This window comes from Hordeum vulgare, chromosome 3H (assembly GCF_904849725.1).
Source record: "Hordeum vulgare subsp. vulgare chromosome 3H, MorexV3_pseudomolecules_assembly, whole genome shotgun sequence".
NCBI classification, from domain to species: domain Eukaryota; kingdom Viridiplantae; phylum Streptophyta; class Magnoliopsida; order Poales; family Poaceae; genus Hordeum; species Hordeum vulgare.
The window spans coordinates 542,889,382-542,913,662 of record NC_058520.1 but is presented as its reverse complement, the minus strand read 5'-3'; the positions used below and the strand labels follow the sequence as shown (position 1 = coordinate 542,913,662).

At 48.2% G+C, this 24,281-nt stretch overlaps 4 protein-coding genes across 4 annotated transcripts; 2 read left to right on the top strand and 2 right to left on the bottom strand.

The window, feature by feature from the left end:
* The first annotated feature begins 2,050 nt into the window (after positions 1–2,050).
* Positions 2,051–5,932, top strand: LOC123440511 (ferruginol synthase-like). The gene is made up of 2 exons (XM_045117077.1): positions 2,051–2,938; positions 5,348–5,932. The coding sequence occupies exons 1-2, from the start codon at positions 2,051–2,053 to the stop codon at positions 5,930–5,932; spliced, it is 1,473 nt and encodes a 490-aa protein (XP_044973012.1).
* A 4,080-nt stretch (positions 5,933–10,012) lies between these two features.
* On the top strand, positions 10,013–15,110 carry LOC123444851 (nucleobase-ascorbate transporter 12). The gene is made up of 10 exons (XM_045121711.1): positions 10,013–10,511; positions 10,604–10,701; positions 10,802–10,972; positions 11,089–11,189; positions 11,626–11,761; positions 11,857–11,907; positions 12,010–12,297; positions 12,622–12,856; positions 12,985–13,271; positions 14,552–15,110. The coding sequence occupies exons 1-10, from the start codon at positions 10,013–10,015 to the stop codon at positions 14,771–14,773; spliced, it is 2,088 nt and encodes a 695-aa protein (XP_044977646.1). The 3' UTR covers positions 14,774–15,110.
* A 1,933-nt stretch (positions 15,111–17,043) lies between these two features.
* LOC123444850 lies at positions 17,044–19,433 on the bottom strand. Its single transcript, XM_045121710.1, has 4 exons — positions 19,317–19,433; positions 18,770–19,254; positions 18,378–18,666; positions 17,044–18,221 (listed from the first exon to the last, which is right to left on the bottom strand). Exons 1-4 carry the CDS (start codon positions 19,431–19,433, stop codon positions 17,211–17,213), a joined length of 1,902 nt encoding a protein of 633 aa, XP_044977645.1. The 3' UTR covers positions 17,044–17,210.
* A 922-nt stretch (positions 19,434–20,355) lies between these two features.
* On the bottom strand, positions 20,356–23,816 carry LOC123444849 (protein BUD31 homolog 1). Its single transcript, XM_045121709.1, has 4 exons — positions 23,563–23,816; positions 23,130–23,268; positions 22,839–23,026; positions 20,356–20,742 (listed from the first exon to the last, which is right to left on the bottom strand). Exons 2-4 carry the CDS (start codon positions 23,221–23,223, stop codon positions 20,587–20,589), a joined length of 438 nt encoding a protein of 145 aa, XP_044977644.1. The 5' UTR covers positions 23,224–23,268; positions 23,563–23,816; the 3' UTR covers positions 20,356–20,586.
* Positions 23,817–24,281: the final 465 nt, after the last annotated feature.

Here is a 24,281-nt window from a genome sequence, read left to right as displayed (position 1 = left end):
CATCCCTCAACGTCCGACAAATTATCACTCTAGAGTTCATATCTAGCGGAGAACATAAGATGGAATTGTTGTAGGTAGTAAAATCACCTCAAATTTATCCTTTTCAATCAATCTATTGAGCCATTCCTACAAGTGTCACAAACATTCCTAGAGTTCGTAATAGAATAACACCTATGATACGCATCAATCAACCCTAATGTCACCTAGATACTCCAATTTTACCACAAGTATCCGTGGGTTAATTATTCGACATGCATCGAACAATTTTACATTCATCATATTCAATCCAACACAAAGAACTTCAAAGAGTGCCCTAAGATTTCTATTGGATAAAGTAGGACAAAAATGTGCATTAACTCGTGTGCATAGATCACCCCGTTGTCACGTTAATCCACAAGTTGATGCCATAACATATATCAAGTGAATCAATAGAATACCCCATTGTCACCACGGGTATCCACATGCAAGACATACATGAAGTGTTCAAATCCAAAGTATTCAATCCAACATAACGAAACTTCAAAGGGAAAGACTCAATTCATCACGACAAGATAGCAAGGGAAGAACACCATATGATCCAACTATATTAACAAAGTCTGTGATACATCAAGATCGTGCCATCTTAATAACAATAGAGAGAGAGAGAGAGAGAGATAACACATAACTACTCGTACATACCCTCAGCCCCGAGGGTGAACTCCTCCCGTCTTATCATGGAGACCATCGGGATGATGAAGATGGCCTCCCGTGATGATTGCCTCCTCCGGCACGGTGCCGGAACAGGGCTTCAGATGAGATCACTTTGAAACAGGGGCTTGCGGCGACGAAGGAGAAGTTCTAGATTAACCTTCGGAGGTCTGTATATAGAGGATTTTTCAGCGTTGGAATCACGCGAAATGGAGCCATAGGGGGGAGGCACAAGGTAACAGGGTGCGCCCACCCCCAGGGCGCGTCCACTTGCCTTGTCACCTCCTCGTGGGTCCCCTGGTACTCCCTCGAAGCTTTCTGGGCCTCTTTCCTTCTAGAAAAATTCATCAAAAAGTTTTATTTTCTACATTAAAACAACACCAAGGTAATTCTGCTGAAAACAACATCACTCAAGGTTAGTTCCAATTAAATCATATAAAATGCATCAAAAATATATATTTTTTGTAAATATGAATAAATATGACATGAATACTTCATAACTTATCGATACGTTAAACATGTATCATGCACCGGCCATGGACAGATCGTGGACTCCTCCCGGGATGAGTAGGCCATGGAAGGCGACGATGCGTTGTGTCGCACGGGCTTGGACGCTGAGCACCGTGAGCGTAGGATAGGTTTAGTGGCGTTTTTTTTTTTTTTGCTCTAGATGTTCGAAATGTAATGAAATATATCGTGTTTGTATGAAATCCGGCATATTTGCATGAAATTCGGTAATTTTTGTATGAATTTCGTTCAGTTTATCGAAAAAGAATTTGAAATGTATGCTTTCATGATTGGATGTCGTCTTTCCGCATGCGTATCGGCGGACTTTGCCGAAGAAAATTTGCGATAAAGCCAGGTACAGTATTTAAAACAGTAAGCACCGTAGTCTCACGTGGGGTTATCTCGAGGTTTTTCCTCCTTGACATCTCCGTAGTTTGTCCTTCATCCTTTTTCTTGTTCCTGTCGCTCCTTCTTCTTGCTGCCTCATCAGAAGCAGCTTTGTCCTTGGCCTTTTGAACTCTAGCAGTAGCCTCAGCGAATTTCATACTATGTATTACTCCCTCCGTTCCTAAATATAAGTCTTTAAAGAAGTTTCATTAGTGAACTACATACGGATGTATATAGACATACCTTAGAGTATAGATTCACTCATTTTGTTTCGTATGTAGACCTCTAGTGAAATATCTTAAAAGACTTATATTTAGGAACGGAGGGAGTAATATATTCGGGTATCCTAGGGCTCATTCAGGATTAGTTTCGTCTAGTTACTCGCATTACTCAAGCACAAAATGTACACTCAACTGTGCACCATGGGCAGGTCGTGAGGTCCGGCATCCCTTGTACCTCCCGTCTCACCATGGATCTCTTCCTCTACGCAACGTACGTCCTCCTCATCGCCTCCTCTCTGTACGTCCTCCGCCACTTCGCCGTCGCCCGCCGCAACCTGCCGCCGGGTCCCCCCTCATGGCCTCTCATCGGGAACCTCCTGGACCTCGGCACCCAGCCGCACCGCTCCCTCGCGCGCCTCGCGGAGCGCCACGGCCAGCTCATGACGCTCCGCCTCGGCGCCCTCACCACGGTCATCGCCTCCTCCGCGGACACCGCCCGCGACGTCCTCCAGCGCCACGACGCCGCCTTCTCCGCGCGCTCCGTGCCCGACGCCGCCCGCGCCTGCGCCTACGACAGCCTCTCCATGGGCTGGCTCCCGCCCAGCAGCCCCCACTGGCGCGCCCTCCGCAAGCTGTGCTCGGGGGAGCTCTTCGCGCCGCACCGCCTCGACGCGCACCAGTCCATCCGCCACGACAAGGTGCAGCAGCTCGTGTCCCACGTCGCTCGGCTGTCCCGGGAGGGCGCGGCCGTGGACGTCAGCCGCGTCGTGTTCACCACCGCGCTCAACCTGCTCTCCTGCACCATATTCTCGGCCGACATCGCCGACCTCGACGACAGAGAAGGGACGGGCCAGTTCAGGGCCGTGATCGCAAGCTTCACGGAAGTCGTCGGGCTGCCCAATCTGTCGGACTTCTTCCCTGCCGTCGCGCCGCTCGACCCGCAGAGGCTGAGGAAGCGCCTCGCCGCGGTGTTCAGGCGGCTGCATGCCATATTCGACGAGCAGATCGAGCGGCGCATGCGGGAGCGCACCGCCGGCGAGCCGCCCAAGGATGACTTCCTGGACGTGTTGCTGGACTACCGCGGCCTGGAGGATGGCCGGGGACTCGATCGGGAAATGCTGCGCGCATTACTTGCGGTATCTTCTGTCGCTTTTCACTTAACATCGACACTGTCATGCCTAAAGTTGCAGTGTCTGAAGTTTGCAGTTACAGTCAAATAATAGTGTAATTCTTTATCCCTTTATAGTTTAATCATAAAATCACACAACGAAAATCCATCAGGACACCGTATTATATGAATTAAAAAAACACACTTCATCATTTTTCCCACTAATCAAACCTAATACTCACTTCATCCTAAAATCTAAGGTATATTAGTCAACTTTCTAAATACTTTGACCAAGTTTAAGGCAGAAATATCAACACTAACAGTAGTAAATAATAAAATATAAAAATTCATCTCATGATGAATCTAAGAATCCGATTTGATATTATGAATAGTAATATATTTATACAAAAACGTGGTTAAATTTAAAAAAGGTTTGACTTTTCAAAAAAGAATACACCATATATTTCAAGATAAATTAAGTATAAAAAATCAAAAACATCAACAACGCAGCAAAGCACATTTAACTCTTTTAATAGATTATTATTTTTGAATCGGGTATAATCCTTTTCCATTACTTGTCATAACGAAAATACAATAGACTGACCAAAGTTTAAGGGGGTAAAATGGGAAAATTGAGTTTAAAGCATCAATTGGGAAACCTACTGCGAGCGCTCGTCATCGAGCAGCTCACTACAGGGCAAAAACCCAATGACACTGACCAACCTAACCGAGGGAATTCACGTTGATCTAAAGACTTAGAGAGTGGCTGGGATATTTTTTAAATGTGACGGCTTATAGATTGAAGGTTCCTCGCTCTGGCTAATTCAAAGTAAGGGACAAGAAATTTTCCTGAAATTACACCTAATAAAGCTAAAGTTTCACTATCTGAGGTTGTGTATGTTTGTGTAATTTAACTTCAATTCATGGTTTATACATCAAGTAGCATGGAATGACTATATGAGGATTGTGAATGTTGATTTAAGAATTCAGGCATGTGATGTGAGTGCCATTAAGAAAAAAAAATCAGTCAATTTGCAAAGAGATGATCTCTTCTTAAGCGGGATGACTGGATTAGGATTGTAAATGTTGAATTAAAAGGTTAGACATGCGATGCGACTACATTAACCGAAAAACCAGGCGCCAATCTGCAAAGATACATATAATCTTTTATACCTGGTGTGCTCCTTAGGGTGTGTTTGCTTTGAGGATATACTTGCACGAGACGGGTTGATTCCGTCCACAGTCCACCATTCCAGTGTTTAGTTGAGGATGGAACCGGAACCGGGTGATCCTCAAAAAAGGAATATTTCCTATATATGCTTCATCAAGCGATTCCACCAAATCGAAGGAATCACCTGGTTATTCTTCTTTTATTGATAGAAGAAAAAAAAAACATCCTTGATAATTGTTAAAACCAAAAATACAATGAAAATGTTGCTGGATTTTATATAATATTTTGATAAAAGAAAAAAAACCACAAGGTGAGTTGAGTCATATTCTTCTCATTTCATATCACCAACCAAACACAAGAATGGAACGAACCCATGACTTTTTTTATCTTCAACCGAACACAAGAATGGAACCAACCCATTCCTTCGGAACGAGACCATGACATGCCATGTTTTTTGGTTCTCAAACCAAACACACCCTTAACGATTTGAGGGCTCTTGTCAGTCTTCCAAAACATATGCATGTTCGGGTATGAATACTCAGGTTTTGATTATTTTATCCATTTTACTTTAGCATCCGTTGATTTATCCTCGGTTATCTTCATGAAAGATGGCCCGGACCTGCATGAAAGTTTCAAAAAAGTCTCTCTCGCTATCGAATAAGTAGCCGCTAAAAAGTATATCACATTCCCCACAAAAATAATAATATCACATTACTATTTCTTACACTCATTATTGTCTTCCGGCGAGCTCGTGCCGGCTGCTGTAGCCGGAATCTTGGGCGGCGGCTGGGGGCGGTGCGAGGGGGCAGAGGAGAGGTGGTTGGTGGGAGAAAGCGCGGGGTGAAATGTCTCCCACCAACCGCTTCCGCATATATGCAGGGCACCGCAGCTGCGAGGGAAAAACCCGCGTTTTCCTGGGTTGGGGTCGGGATTTTGCCGCGTCCGCTAAACTTTTTTGCGGACCGGGGCGGGATGCGGGGTCTGATCGGGCATGTTTTTCCGCCCCGACCCGCATTTTGACGGTTATTTTACGGGCCGGGGCGGGATGCGGTGTCTGCTAGAATTGCTCTTACAAAACATGTGCATATTCGGGTATGAATGCTCGGGTTTTGATTATTTTCTCCATTTTACTTTAGGTGCTGTTGAAAGTTTTTTTTTTTAAATCTCTCTCACTATCGAATAAGTAGCGCTAACAAATATATCACATTCCCCACAAAAATGAGTAATATCGCATTACCATTTCTTACACTCACGATTGTCATGCAGGATTTGTTTATAGCTGGAAGTGATACAAGTGCAACAACCTTCGAGTGGGCAATGGCCGAGCTGCTACAAAACCCATCAGCCATTGCGAAAGCTCGTGAAGAACTCTCACATGTGATCGGCTCCAAACCAGAAATCGAGGAATCGGACATTTGCCAGCTCGAGTACCTCCAGGCCGTGGTGAAAGAGGTGTTCCGCCTTCACCCTCCCGCTCCATTCCTGATACCCCGCCAAGCTGAAGCGATGACAAGGGTGAGGGGTTACACCGTGCCCAAGGGCGCGCGCGTGATGGTGAATGTCTGGGCGATTGGCCGAGACAGCGAGTTGTGGTCTGAACCACAGAGGTTCATGCCGGAGAGGTTCCTGGGGAAAGGCATGGATTATCGAGGCCGAGACTTTGAGCTCCTCCCGTTTGGTTCTGGCCGGCGGATCTGTCCGGGGATGCCGCTGGCTGTGCGCATGGTGCATCTTATGCTTGCGACGTTGTTGTACCGGTTTGAGTGGAGACTTCCAAGAGAAGCGGAGGAGAACGGAGTGGACATGAGGGAGAAGTTTGGGATAGTGCGGCCACCCCTCTTCAGGCCATAGCTGAACCAGTTTAACTCAAACGGTGCTATTGCTGTTGGTATTTCCGGTACTTTGCTTTTTTGTGGAGCGTGAGTACATTAATCCTGATAATCGAGGAGCAATACCTCTAGCCGATCTGTCGGTTCCTCTATTCTAGTAGTTCACACGCCAAATAACTATGACGTCCCAACCAGTGCAAGCTGCTAGAAAATTATTCCAATCTTAAATACCACCAGGGACGGTCAATTCGGGGCCCGGAGCAAACTAAAAATTGGAGACCCTTAATATATAAGTCATTATAATATATGTATACATATATATAATTTGCCTCAAAAAACATATATATAGTTGTTTAAAAACATATATATACATTATTATCAGTAACACTTAGATGCAAACAAAATCAGTACGCATAGCAAATAATCTGTACATATTACGTTAAAAAATTCTTCTAACATTCCTCGAGGCAAAGTCACTTAGGCCACTTCCAATGCATTGATGCTAAGATGAGGTGCTAAGCATATTAAATAGTTTAGCAACTAAAGTCTTCAATGCATAGTTGCTTAGCTTATTGTAGCTAAGCCTCCTTATTTAATGCTTTTGTAACTAAAGTTGTGCATGCATTGGTGCATTTCCTTTATTTAATTGTTTTACCTAGGTTCACGCGCTTAGCATTGTTTCTTTTTCGGGTCACCACACTCATCTCTCTCCTATTAATTAGCATGCCACATCAGATTTTTTACATATGTGGCAGCCTTAGCACCTGTACAAGGTGGAGCATTGGGAGTAGCCTTATGATGGAGTCGATGTCAATATCATCCAATAATTTCTTCTCGATGCATAATATAGCCAAACCATTTAATCTCTCTTGAGTCATTGTTGACCTCAAATAATTCTTCAATAACTTCAACTTTGAAAAGCTTCTTTCAGCCGATGCGACCGTCACAGGCACAGTAAATAAGATGCGATAGACAAAGGAGATACTAGGATAACAATCAACTTCTCTGACATGCCCGAAAATCTCCGCAGCAAACATTACGCCATCCGGCAAAGTGAATCTCAGAATCTTCAATTCAGAAATAAGATCGCATACCTCAACATCTGATGAACCATTAAAAGAGAAAGTTTCTGCAAATTTTGTACAACATTCTTCAAATTCATTGTCACTTAATGACTTGAGGGTGCCCGAGCTCGATAAAAATCCGATATATCTTTAAACACTATGGCAACAATCGCGAATGCATCATCTGGGTTTGGCGAAGTACTCGAAGCACCAATATTACTTGGCTTGAGAATTTGTCGAATATCTCCGTGCTGTGAGTTTATCAATTTTTTCACTGTCTTCTTTTTTATCCTTTTGTCACTACCGTTGGATATTTCCTCTTGCTGGCCGGCATGACAACAAACACAATGCTGAAAACAAAACAAAATGTTGTTGAACGGTGTCAGCTTTGAACCAAAAAATCTGTTGTAAGGATTTATATATCAACTGATCCTGAATCCTGATGGCCAAATAACAGATTTTAAGTACTTTGTACTGTACGTGTCTATAGACTATATTCCGCAGTTCTGCACATGAATGAGAGGAGAGGAATTAAGCAGGACATACTGATTTCTGTAGACTATAGTCTGTATTTGTGAGTTGTGAACTGAAATTCAGGCCTGCTGAAATCATTTCAGATCAGAGGACGATCAATTGCCAGAGGACGGTGGCGAGTAGACGAGTACATGGTTGGCTGCATACGTCTCTCCTGCAGGGCTGCTGCGTGTACAGGCGTACGGGTGTTGTGTGCGTCTCTCCTACTGTCCTGCAGGGCTGCTGCGTGTACAGGTGTACGGCCAGTCAGCCACTATGATGTCGTCATCAGTGGCCAGTAGCTAGGGCTCGGGAAGTCGGGAGCCGGGAAAGGAATCGTCCAGATCGCTCGTTTTCCTTTTTTCTAACGATCTCTGGCTATCTCGTTGTCGATTGTCGCTGGAATTCAGCGATCCTTCGATTAATATGGGCCAAGGTCCTAATCTAGCCTATGGCACTGTTTGGATCCATGGATTAGAGTTAGTTTGAGCTAGTTTGGGTTCAACTGACCCTAAAGTATCCAAACATAAGGGTTAGATTGGAGCTAGTTGCATCTAACCCATCCAAAAAAATTATCCCACCCAAGAGGTGCTAATTGGAGCTAGTTCTTATGGGGTTCATTAAAAAATATTTTTCTTTCTCTCTCCCACCAGCCAAAAGATGCTAATTGAAGCTAGTTCTCATGGGGCCCATTAAAAAATCACTTTTTTCTTTTCAAAAGTGCATCTATTGTCAATCTAACCCTTCCATCCAAACATCTATTTGGCTAGAGTTAGTTTAGGGTTAGTCATGAGCTAAAAACTAACTCTAACCACTAGCTAAGCTAGAGTATCCGAACAGGGCCTATATACATACAAGTTGCATACATACCGGGGGGGGGGGGGGGCGGAGGACCTGAAGTTGTGTTAATATTATAATAGTCGTACACCACAATTTACAAAAGGGCCAAAGAATTATAATTAAACCTAAATAACAAACGGATCCCTAACTTTTACACAAAGGACCAAATAACTAGATGGAAAAGCAACCGGGCCCTAGCATTTTGCCCGCAAATGTAACCTTTTTTATCGTCGTCGTCGAGGACAACACCACCTCGAACAAGAAAGCATCCATGACACCTCGTCACAAAACTCCACAGCAGGACTCTGGGAGTAAAAGAATGGCCCACCCTTCAAGATTCGATGGTGTGGTGACCCGTTGTGTGATGGAGCCGACTGGCAGCCAAGCGTCGAGCTTGCGTCGTAGCCACTAAGGTTGATCGCAAACCCGACTTGGACATCAGTCTCTCCCCTGCTTTAACTAACAGATGTTTCAATAACTTTATCCTAGTTAAATTCGTCCCATTTCTTCAAAGGTGTGACACACTTTATTAAATTCAAATGATAGTTACGTCACGAATCTTTCAAATAACTACACAGTATGGATTGTACGAATGTCTTCGAATGGCAAAGCTGCACCAAAAATACTTTGGGGGGAGGGGGGGGCAAACAGAGAGTGTGAACATTTAAAGAAGTAAACTACTATTTTTTCTTCCAACTATTTTCTTTATTTTTTTTCTTCTTCAAAGAATTGTGCAAAGCTAGGGGGCCCCTCCAAGACTACACTAAGCTCTGCGAGTGCTACTCCCTCTATTCACAAAATGTAAGACTTTTTGCTAAAACATCTTACATTCATGAACGAAAGTAGCTAAAATATGTGCCATTTTGTTTGTTTCACGTGATCCCTGCTTAGAGCATCTCCACCAGCACCTCCCAACAGGCCCCTATCAGGCCATTTTTTGTCGTCAACAGGAAAAAAACACCCCACCTGCGCTCGCAGGAGCACATTTTTCGTCGGTTAGGGTCAAAATTGGTCCCAAGCCGAACCCAACGCACAGGGAGACGCCTGGGAACGTCGGCGCTATTATTTTCCCTTGCATGTCTGTCGTCCACTTTGTCTTTTTTTTCTCTCATCTTTTTTATCTTCTAATATTGGATGGGGACGTGACTGGCAAACTTCCCCCTGTCAAAATTTTCGTCGACATAACCCCAACCGGCTCGAAAAAAACAGGGGACCATCGAGTGCAGATGCTCTTACTACCGTGCTCCCTACAACGGCGTAACTTCCACGGCCTCGCCGCGCCAGTGACAAAAGGAACAAACAACGTCCGGGTACGATCACGCGCGCGCGCGCGCACACACCCACGCTCCGCGCCGCTCGACCCGACCGGGACCAAACCGGGCGGGCTGACCGAAATTTCAACCCCGCCGTCTCCCGAAAATTTCAAACGCGGGCCACACGGCCCCCACCCCGCAGACGCCATAACGTCCACTGACGCCGCGGGCCCCGCGGCCGCCCCCCACCGCCAAATCTCCGCCTCCGTCCGTCCCCGCACGCACGGGCTAGTACGCGTCTCCAGCTCACTGCCTCCGCCACCCCCGCCACCCCACCCCTCGCCTAAAACCCTCGCGCTCGCCCCTCCCCTCCCCTCCCCTCCCCCGCCCCAAGCGCCGCCGCTCGCCGGCGGTGCGGCCCGGGCCCCCGCCATGGCCTCCTCGTCCGGCGCGCTGCCGCCGCCCCGCCGCTCGCGCCCCGGCCCCTGGCCCCCGGCGCCGCCGCCGCAGCCTCAGGCGCAGCCCCTCTCCTGGGCCAAGCGCACCGGCTTCCAGGCCCGCGTCTCCGGCGAGTCCAGCGCCACCGCTTCCGCCCCGAGCTCCGGGCAGTCCCCGCTCCCCCGCCCGGCCGGCGGCCCCGCCGATCTGGAGTCAGGCCCACCGGCCCGGCCCAACCCCGCCCTGCCGCCCCCTCCTGCAGCCGCGGCGGCCAATGCCAAGCAGCAGCAGCCGCCGCCACAGCATCGACAGCAACCGCAACAGCAGCCGCCCGCAGCGCCTCCGGCGAGGACGCGCAGGAGGGATTCGGATGGAGGAAGGCCGAACGGGCAGCCGGCCGCGGCGCCGCTGCCGCTGCTGCAGGAGGAAGAGGATGTTGTGCCGGAGCGGCCGGCGCACGTGAAGTACGAGCTGCGTGACACCCCTGGAATATGTAAGTACCCCGAGGGAGAAAGCTGAGACATCCACGGTTCCGATGAGTGTTATATGGCGTGCTAATGTGTGGATTTGTAAGCTGTGCTGCAGTTCCAGTAGTGATATACGGATTCCAGCATTACATCTCCATGCTCGGGTCGATCATCCTGGTCCCGCTCGTGCTGGTTCCTGCAATGGGTGGCTCAGCCGTGAGTTCATCACTGAATTTTTGCTATTTCAGTTTCATATAGCATGGCTGTTCAGTCGGTGTGTTGCTTAATAGGTGCTGTTTGGATGCATATCTTTTAGGAGGACACGGCAGCAGTGGTGTCGACGGTGTTGCTAGTCTCGGGATTAACCACATTGTTGCACACATTGTTCGGAACGAGGTTGCCACTTGTGCAGGGGCCATCCTTTGTGTACCTTGCCCCTGCCCTTGCAATTATCAACTCCCCTGAATTCTTTGGGCTCAATGACAATGTATGCATTGTTTGTGTTATGCTGACACAGCCTCTATAACTTGCTAGTGGAATATGTTGTAATGCAGGACCTGTGAACTAAGTTATCCGAGATTAACACAAGTTATGTCATTGCAGAATTTTAAACACATAATGAAGCACCTGCAGGGAGCTATCATAATAGGAGGCGTATTCCAAGTGCTCTTGGGATATACAGGCATCATGTCACTATTTCTAAGGTTCGGTCCCTGGCTGCTAATAGGATACATGCCATTTTTATCTTGGCTGGCTGCTGCTGCTCTGACAGGTCCATATGTTAATAGTTTTGTGCCAGGATCTGATTGACCTAGGTAGTGAATAAATCGAGATTTGAACGATGCATGTTCATAAGTAGCGAAATTTACTCAAGTATGCAACTCAATATGGTATCAGATCCAAGTTGTCATAATTTCAAGATTTGTCTTTCAAAGATTTAAGAAAATATCTGTAACCCACTATAGTCCACGTTATAGGCCCGAGGGGGAGCCTAGATATATCCCAGTATCATAAACATCTGTCTCTGTGTTCTGTGAGGAATTCATTGGCTGGTGCAATAGATCGGCTTAGCATTGTGACCATCGACCACGCTAATATTGTCTTTTTGTTCTACAATTCAATAATCTTTGTTTATTTCAGGTTGATAAATCCAGTTGTCGTCTCACCAACAGTTGCAGCTGTTGGACTTTCGTTTTTCAGTTATGGGTTCACTAAAGTAGGGTCATGTATAGAGATGGGCCTCTTGCAATTAATGATGGTCATTATCTTTGCACTAGTGAGTACACTATAAATCTTGTTAAATGTTGTAATGTCTTCTTCATCACTACAAAGAGTTTTATGCTGATATTTTTGTATTTCCCTTTGGTGCAGTACCTTCGGAAAATAAAGTTATTTGGCTACCGGATTTTTTTAATTTATGCGGTAAGATGTGCGAAAATAATGTCTTCTTCATTTATGATGCATGACAGGTACTGTGACTGCATGAGATACTAATCTTTGAACTACTGATGCTCTGCCCCTTAGGTTCCTCTTGGTCTAGGAATCACATGGGCTATTGCTTTCGTTCTGACAGCAAGTGGAGTTTACAGCTACAAAGGTTGTGACGCAAACATTCCTGCTTCAAACAATATATCAGCCTTTTGCCGGAAGCATGTATTAAGGATGAAATCTTGCCGTGTAGACACTTCACATGCCTTGAGAGTTTCTCCTTGGTTCAGATTTCCGTATCCGTTGCAATGGGGCACTCCAGTTTTCAATTGGAAAATGGGCCTTGTGATGTGTCTTGTATCAGTTATTGCATCAGTTGATTCTGTAAGTTGTGATTTGTTCCGAACCTTCATCGTATTGGCTTTACTTTACCTTGTTATCTTTATTTTATATCTTCTTCAAATAAGCTTGCAATGTAATACATCGTATTCTGTTGATATAGTTAACTTATTTGGAAATGATCTACACTATGAAGGGTCTTTGTTAACCATCAACTCACAATAAGCTTCTTTCCCAGACGCATGTCTAACTATTGTTCTGATTATCTGAATTGGTTCTTTATGGAGATAGTATACTGATGGAACCATTGAACGCTCATCATAATAAATAATCCCATCTTCTAATTCTGCCGTGTTCACTTGACTTAAGGTTGGTTCCTACCATGCGTCATCTTTGTTTGTGGCCACAAGACCACCAACAGCTGGAATTGTTAGCAGGGGTATAGGCGTTGAGGGTATCTCCACAGTCCTGGCTGGTCTCTGGGGAACAGGAGTTGGGTCGGCAACAATAACAGAAAATGTACATACGATCGCTGTGACTAAAATGGGTAGCCGCAAGGCAGTTGGATTTGGTGCTATCGTACTTATACTTCTCTCTCTTGTTGGTAAGTAACTATGTGCATTTGTCTTGATTTCAAAAGCTCTTACACAACATTGGAAGGGCAAACATAACTTAGCCAGGTGATAGCATTCATCGTTCTTGCTGACAACTCTTTCTCTATCTCATTTGTAGGAAAAGTTGGTGGTTTCATTGCTTCCATCCCTGATGTTATGGTTGCTGCTCTCCTTTGTTTCATGTGGGCCATGCTCTGTGCTCTTGGCTTGTCCAATCTTCGTTATGGTGCCACAGGAAGCTCGAGAAACAGTATTGTAGTTGGGCTAGCATTGTTTTTATCCCTATCAGTTCCTTCATACTTCCAGCAGTATGGACTGCATCCTAACACAAACTCATCAGTTCCAACCTACTTTCAGCCATACAATGTTGCATCGCATGGGCCTGTAGACACTGGATTTGGTGGGGTATGTACTGAACTTTCCATCTTTTGCATCAGTATGTTTACTCTGTACTGTTTAAATGACAACTGCATGGTTATATCTTCACACTATAGTTTAAATAATTGTTGCCTGATTATACTATGTTGATAGAAATGAACAAATTATATTAGAACCCTACATACTGTCTGACTATAGAAAGCAGATATTTGGTTTCGAGCGGAGCATATGCTAGGGTATTGGGATTTTCCTTTGGATCAATTTGGTAAATTTGGAAGTTTTTACGATAAGACTGTTATATGATTGGAGCCATAAGAATAATTCAGAAAGAAAAAGATGTATCAAAGAAGACATAAATCAAGGGAAATTAACGGGAAACAAAAAAGAACACTAATGCAAACAGTGTCTTTTACTGTTTGGGTATTTTTGCTACTTAAAGTCACTCTTCAACTGAAATTTGGTGGTTTTACTGGCCAGTCTGTTTTGATTCTGTAGCGCACTTAAGTACTTCTAAGGTTCACTGTTATGGACTGTAAAGTTATATTTAGAGAAGTGTAGTTTGTGACCTGTCATTGGCCAATTTTTTAAAAAATATATGAAACAACAGTCCATCCCATCAATTTCCATTAAAGAAACCGCTAACATTACAAAGTTCAACTGGGTAATAAAAAAAAGGTAAAATACAGCAAGCTAGAAGAAACAAAGGTAAGTTATCCTGAGATTACAACCCATCCTGCCTACAACAGAGAATAAGCTACACAATCCCCAACTTAAGGGAAGCCTCAACATCTCAGGCCCAGAAAGATATCAGCACCAAGCACTTCGTTCAAAAAAAAAATCAGCACCAAGCACTCCAAAACACAGCTTCAGGAATCACACTCCTGCAATTCTTGTGGTCACCAGCATGCATCCATGTCTACGAGACAAGCCCCTCCTGTATCACCATCTTAACCCTGTCGACTCCTTCAAGATCTTTTCGTCCTCGTCCCTTCTGCAATATTGCCCAAGGAACCAATTTACAAATTAAATACTTGTGCTGAGTGCCAAAATGTTAATTTAGTTTCTCCCACAGTAGCCCTGAAGCATATTTATAGATATCATGGCTTGATATATTCAGTCCCGTTCCCATGAACTATACGTTTTCCTGCGTTGCTGTGTATTTAGTGTATGCCCTACACATACGTATTTCCTCTTCTCATTTTTTATTTGAGATTATAAAAATCCATTCATATCATTCTCAAATATAAAAAATCTAGCACTATATTTTTAACTATTTAATTGTGATTCTCTATTTACTTGCATCTCAGGTAAACTACTTCCTCAACACAGTACTGTCACTCAATATGGTGATTGCATTTCTGGTTGCTGTCATACTCGACAATACTGTCCCTGGTGGCCGCCAAGAGCGGGGCTTGTATGTATGGTCAGAAGCAGAGGAGGCGACAAGAGAGCCATCCTTCTTGAAAGACTATGAACTTCCTTTTAAGATAGGGCGGGCGTTCAGATGGGTCAAATGCATGGGCCTATAGCATGCATGTGACTCTCCAGAGTTTGTGAAATCACGTGACGAACTGTTTCCCCGGCAGAGGAGCCGAGTGTATATTCCGAAGAATTGCTCCTTAGGTTAGTTCTCCTGTCCTGGTGCCTGATGCATCGACGAATTTTCCTATTGTTATCTAGACCACGATGTATTATAATTGAGGGATTTTGCTCTTCCTATATTAGTAGCTTTAGGGGTATGATATATGTATATGTGGATGCGGTAAGTGATCCGAACTAAACCTGGACTCCGACTTATTAGGCTTAGATTTACAGTAATCAGATATCTGACTTCCAACTTGGTCAAATCAGAGATCTCTTTGCTCATCTCCATACAATATTCTGTGTTGAATTTGGAGTGTAGGTGTATGGTCTTACTGCCATTTGAATCAACTCTTTAAGTACCTTTTTCCAATCTCAGCTAGGGATGCAAAATTTGTGAACCCCAGGGTACCCTGTGTTGATCTAAAGTTTCAAAAGTTGTGCGATTTTGGGAAATCTAGTTCATTTATTGAGCTAAAGAGATTCAGAGAACACCCTAAAGGGTGCCCCATTTGCACCCATAATCAAGTACTCTCTCCGAGTCCGGAATTACTTGTCGCTCAAACGGATGTATCAAGAGAATAACCTGAGGGAGTATTTCCGAACGGAGGTCGGGGCGGCTTTGATCTGTGTCACCGAACTTGGGGCTGCCGTCGTTGGAAGTTGGCGGCTGTTTTTAGTTTTGCACAGGTTGCAGCGACGGCAACAACGGCTTGAGCGTAGCACTTGCAACAAGACGCCATGATGACTTTTTTTTAAACGCGGTCTCTTAGGTACCGATCTCATTAAAAAAGATCGAAGAGAGTTGTCCGGTTAATAATGGAAAAGCGGACTAAAACCGTCACAATGCGCCCGCCACGACAAGGCACACAGGACGACCTGGCAACCTACACAAGAACGCACACACGCCGCCTAGGGGAAGAGCTCCGTCGAGGTTGTAATCGGACGTCATCGTCATCACGCCTCCGCAAGGGTGACTCCGACTTCACCATCAACGACCACCGATGTAGCCTCCACCGCAGACAAGCGTAGAGGCCTGCGTCGGACAACGCCAAAAGTCCACCACACGCGCTGGCGACCAGGCAGCTTTGACTCAGCCGACGAGCATTGAAGGAAGAAAAGCACAAGACCTGCGCTGAGTCAGCGCAAGAACCGACCACCCGTCTTCACGTCATCGTCGCCGCAAGGATCCCCTCAAACAGCTCCGACTTCAGAAGACAAGAGAGGCACGACGACCCCTCGAACATGCCGGACGAGACCGACTACCAGAACCCAACAACAAATCCTTCTCCGCTTGAAGGGGTCATCGTTGCCGCACAAGCCGCGCAGATCATCCACATTGCCGGACGCGCCCCAGCCGACCGCAATGTCGCGAGCGTCTAGCCCCTGGAGAGTGCAATCGAAATCCAAAGCTCTTCAAGACGACACCCCCAAGGAGGAAGCGACGATGCCGACGCCGTCGTCCGGCCCAACCATGCCTAAGGTTTTCATCCGAAGAACTGGATCCGAGGGTGTGTAGGAAGAGAACTCCTCAACGGTGCCTCCAAGAAGGTGAGACGACGTCCACAGCCGCCGCCACCGCCGGCCGGCAAGCTTTCGCCCGGAGCACCTCCCAACACCACAACCCCACGCACAACGCCTCCGCTAGCCCACACGCCTCCCACGAAGCCACCGCGCCAGCGGCACCGGGGAGCCACCAAGCACGTCCTCCACGCAACACCCCCAGCGACACGACACCTCCGAAGCCACCATGACCTAGGCCCGAGCACGACCAGATCCAGATCCAGGTCCAGATCGGGGTCAGGGGCAGGCCGCAGTCGCTACGGAGGCAGCACCACTGCACGGCGCCCTGCCCTCCAGCCCGCCAGAGGACCCAGCCCGCGGTGCTCGGGGACGCTCGGGCCGCTCCCCTGGAGAGCGACGCGAGCGGCTCACGCCATGATGACTGTTGCAACTGGAGGCAACACACGTGACATGCGCCACCGTGTTGGACAAAAGGTGCAGCGAGATTGCTCCAGAAGCAAAGGTCACGCACTTCGCTCACCGTCATCATGAATGTCGTGGATGCCTTTACAAACACCGAGAGAGGATGGACCAAGGGAGGGCCAGGGAATGGAGCAGGCACGCCAGGACGAGTGCGTCGCCAGCAGCCAGCCGCACACAGACCGGCCAGACGACAGCACTCAGACAGTCACCTGCCTGCAAGGCAAGGCCGCACTAACGCATGCAATCGGCGAAAAGCCATGCAGCTTTTCCTGTCTTGCCTTGGGCGAGGCTAGCACGGGTGAACAAACTGGTTGTTGTGCTTGACAACGCTACGAGAGCGCAGACCATACGCGCCACTGCCGTCAACACACGCTCTATACGATCAACAGCAAACACAGGCTACATCATCCACTTGTTAGAAACGGTGTACCCACAGCCGCGCTCCATGAACAGGTCTGCGTCTCCAAGGGCACCTCTCCCCTTCCTCAGGTCTTCCGGGAGTCCTGCTGTGACCCCAGAGAGGAAGCCTGAGCCTGGTGGAACGCTGCACCTGCCAGAAGCAGGAGGATCATACAACTGCTTCCCAGAAGCTGGAACCCAAGCGCCGTCATCTCTGTATGTGTCGTGTCGGGCAGCCTCCCTCAGCCCGAGCTCGTTACTTCTTGGCAGCGCCTCGTCGTTTGGGAACGAGTCCGTCGGCAGCCGGAAGAGTCCCGGGCTGCCGACGGGGATCTTCACGTCGTCCTCCCTCCCGCGATCGTCGCCGCCCGGGGCCGGGAGAGCCAGGATCTCCTGCCGTGGAGGGCTCGAACCGCTCGGTTTCTCCGTGAGCCAGGCGTCGGAGCCGTCGACCGAAAGGCTTTGTTCCCTTCCATGGTCGTGGTCACCACGGCAGCCCCTGTACGAACTGCTGCCGTCGCCGTCGTCGTCGCCGTAGAGGTCCGCGCCACGGTACTCGTCGCCCGGTGCCGGGAGCGCCAGCGTCACCTGGCTGGGCGGGAGCGGCCTGTCCAGCTTCTGCCTCAGGGAGATCCTGGCGCGCTGCAGGGCCTGGAGGACGCTCTCCACGTCGACGGTGCCGTGCTGGTCGTCGCCGTGATCGTGGAAGCGCGACGAGCTCCAGTCCGAGACCTTGCTGACCGACGGGCTCGACTCCGATGGCGCCGCCTTGACGGCGCCGAGCCCGGACGACGCGGAGTTCGTGTATCGGCTCGAGCAGCCGTCTGAATTGGCGTCTCCTTGCTGGTCCCGGCTTCGTCTCGTGGCCGCGCTGTAGCAGGAGCTCCCTTGTGCTGAAATGGCAGCGGCCCGCGCTATTTCTTCCGATGCGTTCTTGAGTGCTCTACTAGAAACGAGTTGCTTTTCGCCACCTGATCTCGCCTGCACTTGGCAATCTGCCTCCGTGCCACCCTGCATTTCGCAAAGCAGAAGGACGGTTCAAATCGATGCAAGAACTGTCGCCTCCAGCAATACCCATGGTGTCGAATCTCGAATATATCATTCAGGATGCTAACTCTGCCGTATTTTGACAGGAGAAACGAATCCGTTGCCAGATATACGTAGTACCTTGTTGGGTGAACTCCGGGTGTCGTTGAATTTCTTTTCCCAGTCCGTCTGAGCCTTCTCCTCGGCCTCATGCTGCCCGATCAGCTCGGCCTGCTTCTCCAGCACCCTCTCCATCTCCCCATCGTTGTTGTCGCGCCTGATCACGTACTGGCCACCGCTCTCCCCCGAGCCCCGCTGGCCTTCTCCGCCCACCACCTCGCCGTCAAACTCGGTCCGGCGGCCATCGTCGGTGCAGCTCGATCCATCTCGCTGTTCCTTCCGACTCTCCGCGAGCACCGCGGCAACGCCGCTGTCATTGTTGAGCAGAAGAGAAGTGCAGAGTGTCAAGAAATCGACAGGAATGGCATTGTAGAGGGAGTTGAAACTTTAGGATGATCGATGGCGGGACGGACCTGAGCTCCTTGCGCTTGTTCTTCCGGCAGGACTGGCCCATCCGGTACTTGGGCTCGGGATCCGATTGCGAGGCCAGGAAGTAGACGTAGCTCCGGCGGTGCCGCTGCTTGAGCTGCCTGGCCCTCCGCGGGCTCGCGCACCGGCCTTTCCACGACAGCCCGCCGGGGCCGGGCTGCAGGGCCGTCCCGGACATGGCGTCCTCCTCCTCCTCCGCTCCGCCCTTCTCCGGCGGCCGCGCCTGCTCCTGTCCCTCCACGCCGTGGGAGCAGGGCGCAGGGTCGCCGCCGGTGACCGTGGCGTCGCGTGGCCCGTCCCGCTCCTCCTCGTCGGCGTTGTCGGCGTCGTCGGAGCCCGAGTCGAGCACGTCGGAGAGGCTGCCGCAGAAGCCCTGGGACTGGAGGACGGCCAGCGCCTCCGCGGCCTCCCGCTCCGCCTGCCGCCGCTGCGCCGTCACCGCCCGGACCTGCTGCTCCAGCTCCGCGACCTGAACGAGGCGCGCGGATCAACGGCGCCGACACTGGCATTCAGAAGAACGTACGTACGTACCCTGGCGGCGAGCTGGTCGGCGCGGTCCTTGGATGCCCGCGAGACGGAGCGCTCGGAGAGCAGGCGCGCCCGGAGGAAGTCGACGGTCATGGCCGCCGCCGCCGCAGGGTCCGCCATCCGCGCTCAAAGCCTCTGCATGCACACACACACTCACCAGAAACGGCAGCACGGGTACGCGCTGAGCAGAGCTGCACGTACGCGCTCGCTACTGAAGTGGACTCCCGAACTCACTCCCGGGGCGGGGGCGGGGGCGGGGGCGGGGCTAGGATACAATACAATTGACAAGAGCTCCACGCTCCTGCTCTACGGTCTACACCAACACCGCACCCACCGGCCACCGTCACAAGGCTTGGTTTTCTCGTGCCCGTACTACGTATACACGGTATTAAAAAAGCAGCTTGTCTTTCTGCGACGGGGCGCACGCGAAGACGCAGCCCCACGCGCGCACCGACAGCGAGCGAGTAGCGGCCGATGCACGAGGACCATGGGACGAGCGCAACGGTATCGCTGGCTGCTCCATCGGCCAACGGCGATGCCTCACCTCACCTGTCGCCCCGGGCCGGGGGTCCGTCCTGTGGCAAGCAATCTTCTGGCTGGACGGAGGTCCTCCTCCTTGGTCCTTGCATTGGGGGCTGCTGTTTATGATACTGTATGTATGATGTTGTTGTGGGGGTGATTTTTCTGTCGATCGCGGTACAGCCCCAAGTGCCGGTGCTGATGCCGTGCTGTCCAACTGGCTAGGCTAGGCTGCAAAATCCAAAATGTCGCTTGGATCACGCACGAGTGTCGTGCCCCGCTCGGAATCTTTCTTTTTTCTGCTTGGATCGGATCCAGCGCCTCACCAACCAACCTCATGGTAGTACTACCACCGCACGGCAAAACCCCAACGACTTTGCCATGACCGCATTTAAATCATCATGCTCACCGCATCCACCAAGAAACAAATCAAGGTCAGCTCGAACAAACGACTACTTCTCTCATACTGTAAGGTAGATCTGCATGCAACTTCAGACTCTACCAGGATGATGATGCAGGATGATGATGGTAAGCCATGGGCACGGAGCAACTGCGTGTTTCCTTAACCCCCAATGTCAGGAAACCGGATAAGAGGATTGCAAACACACACACACACACGCACGCGCGGGGGCAACAGGTATCTGCAAGTGCTTACATTACAGGACGACTGTTCTTGCCAGAGACAAGGCTTAAGAAACATCTAGAGTGTTTGGTTTAGAACCACCATGGATTCCACTGACGCATAATCAGTCAGTTAGTCGCCGCTGGCACATCCCTTGCAGCCACAGTGGACACATTCGATCACCTGCTCCTCCCTCAGGTGCTTGGGGACCCGGCACACGCACGTCGTCGCAAAGTTGTGGTCTCGTGTCTGGATGCAGCGGAGGCAGCAGAGGCGCTCGTAGCCCGGCTGCATGTACACACAAAAAGAAGCATAGAGTAAGAAAGAATATCAGACGGATCATACATATAGTAACTATATAAACACAGAACAGAGTAATAAGTGGCTGGAACTGGAAGGAAGGAAGACTATGAAGCATGAAGTGCAAAGAAAAAGGGGGGGGGGGGGGGGGTCTGTGCTCAGAGGTTGTGGAGCATTTTCTATCTACGTTTCGACTGCCACAGTTAGGAAAAATCTGCCGTGGCAGGAAGAGCGTGGGGGTACAAAGTATCATTGCTAATTGGCAGGATATATGCTAACCAACCAAGGGGCCGAGAGTCATATATTTAACTGTCATGATCACCTAATCAGTACATGGCTATGAAAGATTGATAATAACGGTGTCTGTTAAGAGCTAGGCAACTGCACTTTAGCACAATGTAGTACTAGGCCTACACGGTCACATTTTCTGCCTGGTTTTAACGAAGGTGTCTTTCTTCAGTTCTGTATGGAAGAGGTGCGTGTTCGTACCACGACAACTTCTGGGAGGATTTGTGGGTGTCTGATGTTATTGTCAGTCTTTTTTAAAAGCCAGATAGGTTGTTTGGCCTTACAAAAGATTTTGGTTAGTTAAGGTCTCTCTCAAAAGTTAAAAAGACTTTTCTAGTTAGCATTTAGGAATATCATTTTAACTAAGGATAATTTGCTCAGAAGAGGTTGGTGGCAGTGCAATTGAACATCCTTCTATCCTTTGTGTAGTAGCCCGCTATGTATGGGAGGTGGCGGAATTCACTTTTGGTATTAAGATTATACCTGCATTGTTTAGTGAAGTACGTGAATGGATTAATAGATGCTCTGTAAAGCATACACAGTTCATGGCGATAGCGGTTTTACATGTGGTTTGCTTTGCTCCATATGGAAAACCAGGGACAGCAGACTGTTAAAAATATGTTCTTCTTCAGGACCCTGCTAATGTATGTTTCAGATTTCGCATTGGTTATCCTACCAGGCTGGCTTACAAAAGCTAAAATTGCGAAGCTACCAAGCGCCACTGCTGTTGCAAGTGACATCTGAAGTTTTCAGTCACCGCTAGGGATAAAGGCCTCTGGTGCATAGGAATGAAGATTGCTGATAACAAATATCAGAACAGGAAACTGTAGTTTTGTTGCCCGACTCTGTTTCCGTATCTGTCCTTGTTATGGTCAGAGTGCTAGAGTGTGGCTTGGCAAAGCTACCATAAGTACCCTGGAGTCTGGTATGTTGTAATGTAATGCTTCGTAGGATATTGGTAGGAAGCATGGATGCACAAGCATGCCATGTATATGGATGAGAGAAATCTGGTGTATTATCAGTTTTATGAAATGGAATGGGAGCACTGAGCTACATTATAAAGTATGACCATTAGATGAATAAGTTCCCAGAATTTGATCTTTAACTTCAAATCAGTATTACATTAAAACAGGGAATGAATAGAACATATAGCATGGAAAGCATGATCAGGAACTCAATTTTATTGCACTACTACAGCATGGTTAGACGAAATAAATAACATGTGCACCATGCCACCATCAAGTTACTAAGAGATTATAAATAACAATACTAACTATTTACAGATTATTATCCACAGTTTATCAAGGTAAAGACTGACAAACGCTATAGAAGCAAATTCATGCCATGAATAAAGTCCGCATGTCACAGTTTTAGCCAGAAAAACATCTTATATATGCAATGAGCACGGCATACTTTACTAATCAATTCGAACACTTCACATCAGATGTCCAGAACACAAACAATAAGCTAAAGAATATTATGTGGTGATAAAAGTATACCCATGACAACATCAGCTGCTACTTTAACATCACAAGAACAAAATTGCAAAGATAGGGCAATTTATTTAAGGTCCACTTTGAGAATTACTACTCAAGCAGTTACTGTTTACTGTGGATGAAAAAGATTATAAGAGAGTAAAAACTTGATGATGTGTTTATTCATTCATTTGAACTAACTTCGTCCATGCATTAGTTAATTAAAGAACATCTAAGATGAAAAGAATATCACTCTTAAGGTAATACAAAACAAAAAGATTTGTGTGCACGTACAAATGGTATGAACCTAAGGACACTAACCTTTTTCCACTTTGCAATCAGATTACGGTCTGCATAACCCTGGTCCAGGCAGAACTCATAGAGCTCCTTTGATATTTCCTTCCTTCTATAGAAAAGATCATATATGTAACGACTCCTTTGATGAGAAATGCGGAAAATTGGCCAGAGTGCTTCACACTTCCTCTTCCCGTCATGTGTATCGTTTTCAGCTGCACGCGCAGATCATATTAGTACCCATCCTAGAGTATGAAGTAGCATTGCAGATCTGAAAAGGGTACACTGATAGATACACATGCTTAATAATCTGCATACCTTCTCTCATTTTGGCATCCAGCTCACGGATTGTGGGTTCAATAAGCGCCCATCCTTCAGGATATTCGACACGGCTTGTCTTTATCTTAGGCATGCTGTCACAAGGGGTGTCCTAGGGCTGGCTTTGGAATGCACAAACCTGAGAAAACACAGATAAAAGGGTAAGATTCAAATAGCATATACTTATGCCACGAAAATCATCCAGATATCAGTGCATTTTTCCAAAATAAAAGCAGGAACTGACAACTGAATAAAGGTTCATTCTGACTCTAGCATTAACACCCAAGTATTTCAAGCTATACTAGTAAACAAAATAAACTCTCTCAAGAACAGGGGCGGATCTAGAGATGGTGTGCACCGGCACAGTGCACACCCAAAATTTATCCACATCAGGTGGGGTTAAACTAAATCGTGGATGATAGAATGTTCATACCTCAGAAACCGATGGCCGAAATCGCGGACGGGGTTGGGACGGCAGGGCGACTCGCGTGAAAGGTAGAGGGCTGTGGGGCGGCGACGGCGACTCGCGTGAAAGGCGGAGGGGTGTGGGGCGGCGACGGGTAGGGAGCCGCGGAGGAGAGGTTAGGGCACGGCGGTGGCACTGGAGCCGCGTTGGATCGGGCTAGGGTAGGGCGAGGGGGCGGGATGTCGGGAGACTGAGAGCAGAAGACGGTGCCGCACGGTGGGTCGGGTTAGGCAACTCGAGCGCGCTTCCGTTTTGTGATCGGGCCGATTCATTTTTAACGCAAACATGTGTCCGGTTTAGATTTTGGCGGACAGCCAGCGGACGCGCTTGAGCCCTCCTCTCGTCCGCGTCGGGGACGCGTGACAGGAGGCCACCTACCTCCCACCGCCCGTACTTACTGCGCACGCCCGGTAGGCCACGACTGTCATCCACTCAGACGGACGGTCGCCGTCCTTCTTAAATGGGAAAGCCATGGACCGGCACAGCGTACGCGCCCACTCCACTGTTGGAAATATGCCATAGAGGCAATAATAAATTAGTTATTATTATATTTCTTAATTCATGATAATCGTTTATTATCCATGCTATAATTGTATTGAATGAAGACTTGTATACATGTGTGGATACATAGACAAAACACTGTCCCTAGGAAGCCTCTAGTTGGCTAGCCAGTTGATCAAAGATAG

What these genes read in the sequence shown, in the direction of transcription:
- LOC123440511 (XM_045117077.1), top strand. Translation starts at nt 2,051, where the DNA reads ATGGATCTCTTCCTCTACGCAACGTACGTCCTCCTCATCGCCTCCTCT. An exon ending in TGCTGCGCGCATTACTTGCG is followed by an intron (nt 2,939 to 5,347) that starts GTATCTTCTGTC and finishes ATTGTCATGCAG; the next exon opens with GATTTGTTTATAGCTGGAAG.
- LOC123444851 (XM_045121711.1), top strand. Translation starts at nt 10,013, where the DNA reads ATGGCCTCCTCGTCCGGCGCGCTGCCGCCGCCCCGCCGCTCGCGCCCC. An exon ending in TCTTTGGGCTCAATGACAAT is followed by an intron (nt 10,973 to 11,088) that starts GTATGCATTGTT and finishes ATGTCATTGCAG; the next exon opens with AATTTTAAACACATAATGAA. An exon ending in TTATTGCATCAGTTGATTCT is followed by an intron (nt 12,298 to 12,621) that starts GTAAGTTGTGAT and finishes ACTTGACTTAAG; the next exon opens with GTTGGTTCCTACCATGCGTC.
- LOC123444850 (XM_045121710.1), bottom strand. Translation starts at nt 19,433, where the DNA reads ATGGCGGACCCTGCGGCGGCGGCGGCCATGACCGTCGACTTCCTCCGG. An exon ending in CCGACCAGCTCGCCGCCAGG is followed by an intron (nt 19,255 to 19,316) that starts GTACGTACGTAC and finishes CGCCTCGTTCAG; the next exon opens with GTCGCGGAGCTGGAGCAGCA. An exon ending in CCCGGAGTTCACCCAACAAG is followed by an intron (nt 18,222 to 18,377) that starts GTACTACGTATA and finishes TGCGAAATGCAG; the next exon opens with GGTGGCACGGAGGCAGATTG.
- LOC123444849 (XM_045121709.1), bottom strand. Translation starts at nt 23,223, where the DNA reads ATGCCTAAGATAAAGACAAGCCGTGTCGAATATCCTGAAGGATGGGCG. An exon ending in GGATGCCAAAATGAGAGAAG is followed by an intron (nt 23,027 to 23,129) that starts GTATGCAGATTA and finishes CTGCGCGTGCAG; the next exon opens with CTGAAAACGATACACATGAC. An exon ending in TGATTGCAAAGTGGAAAAAG is followed by an intron (nt 20,743 to 22,838) that starts GTTAGTGTCCTT and finishes GTGTACATGCAG; the next exon opens with CCGGGCTACGAGCGCCTCTG.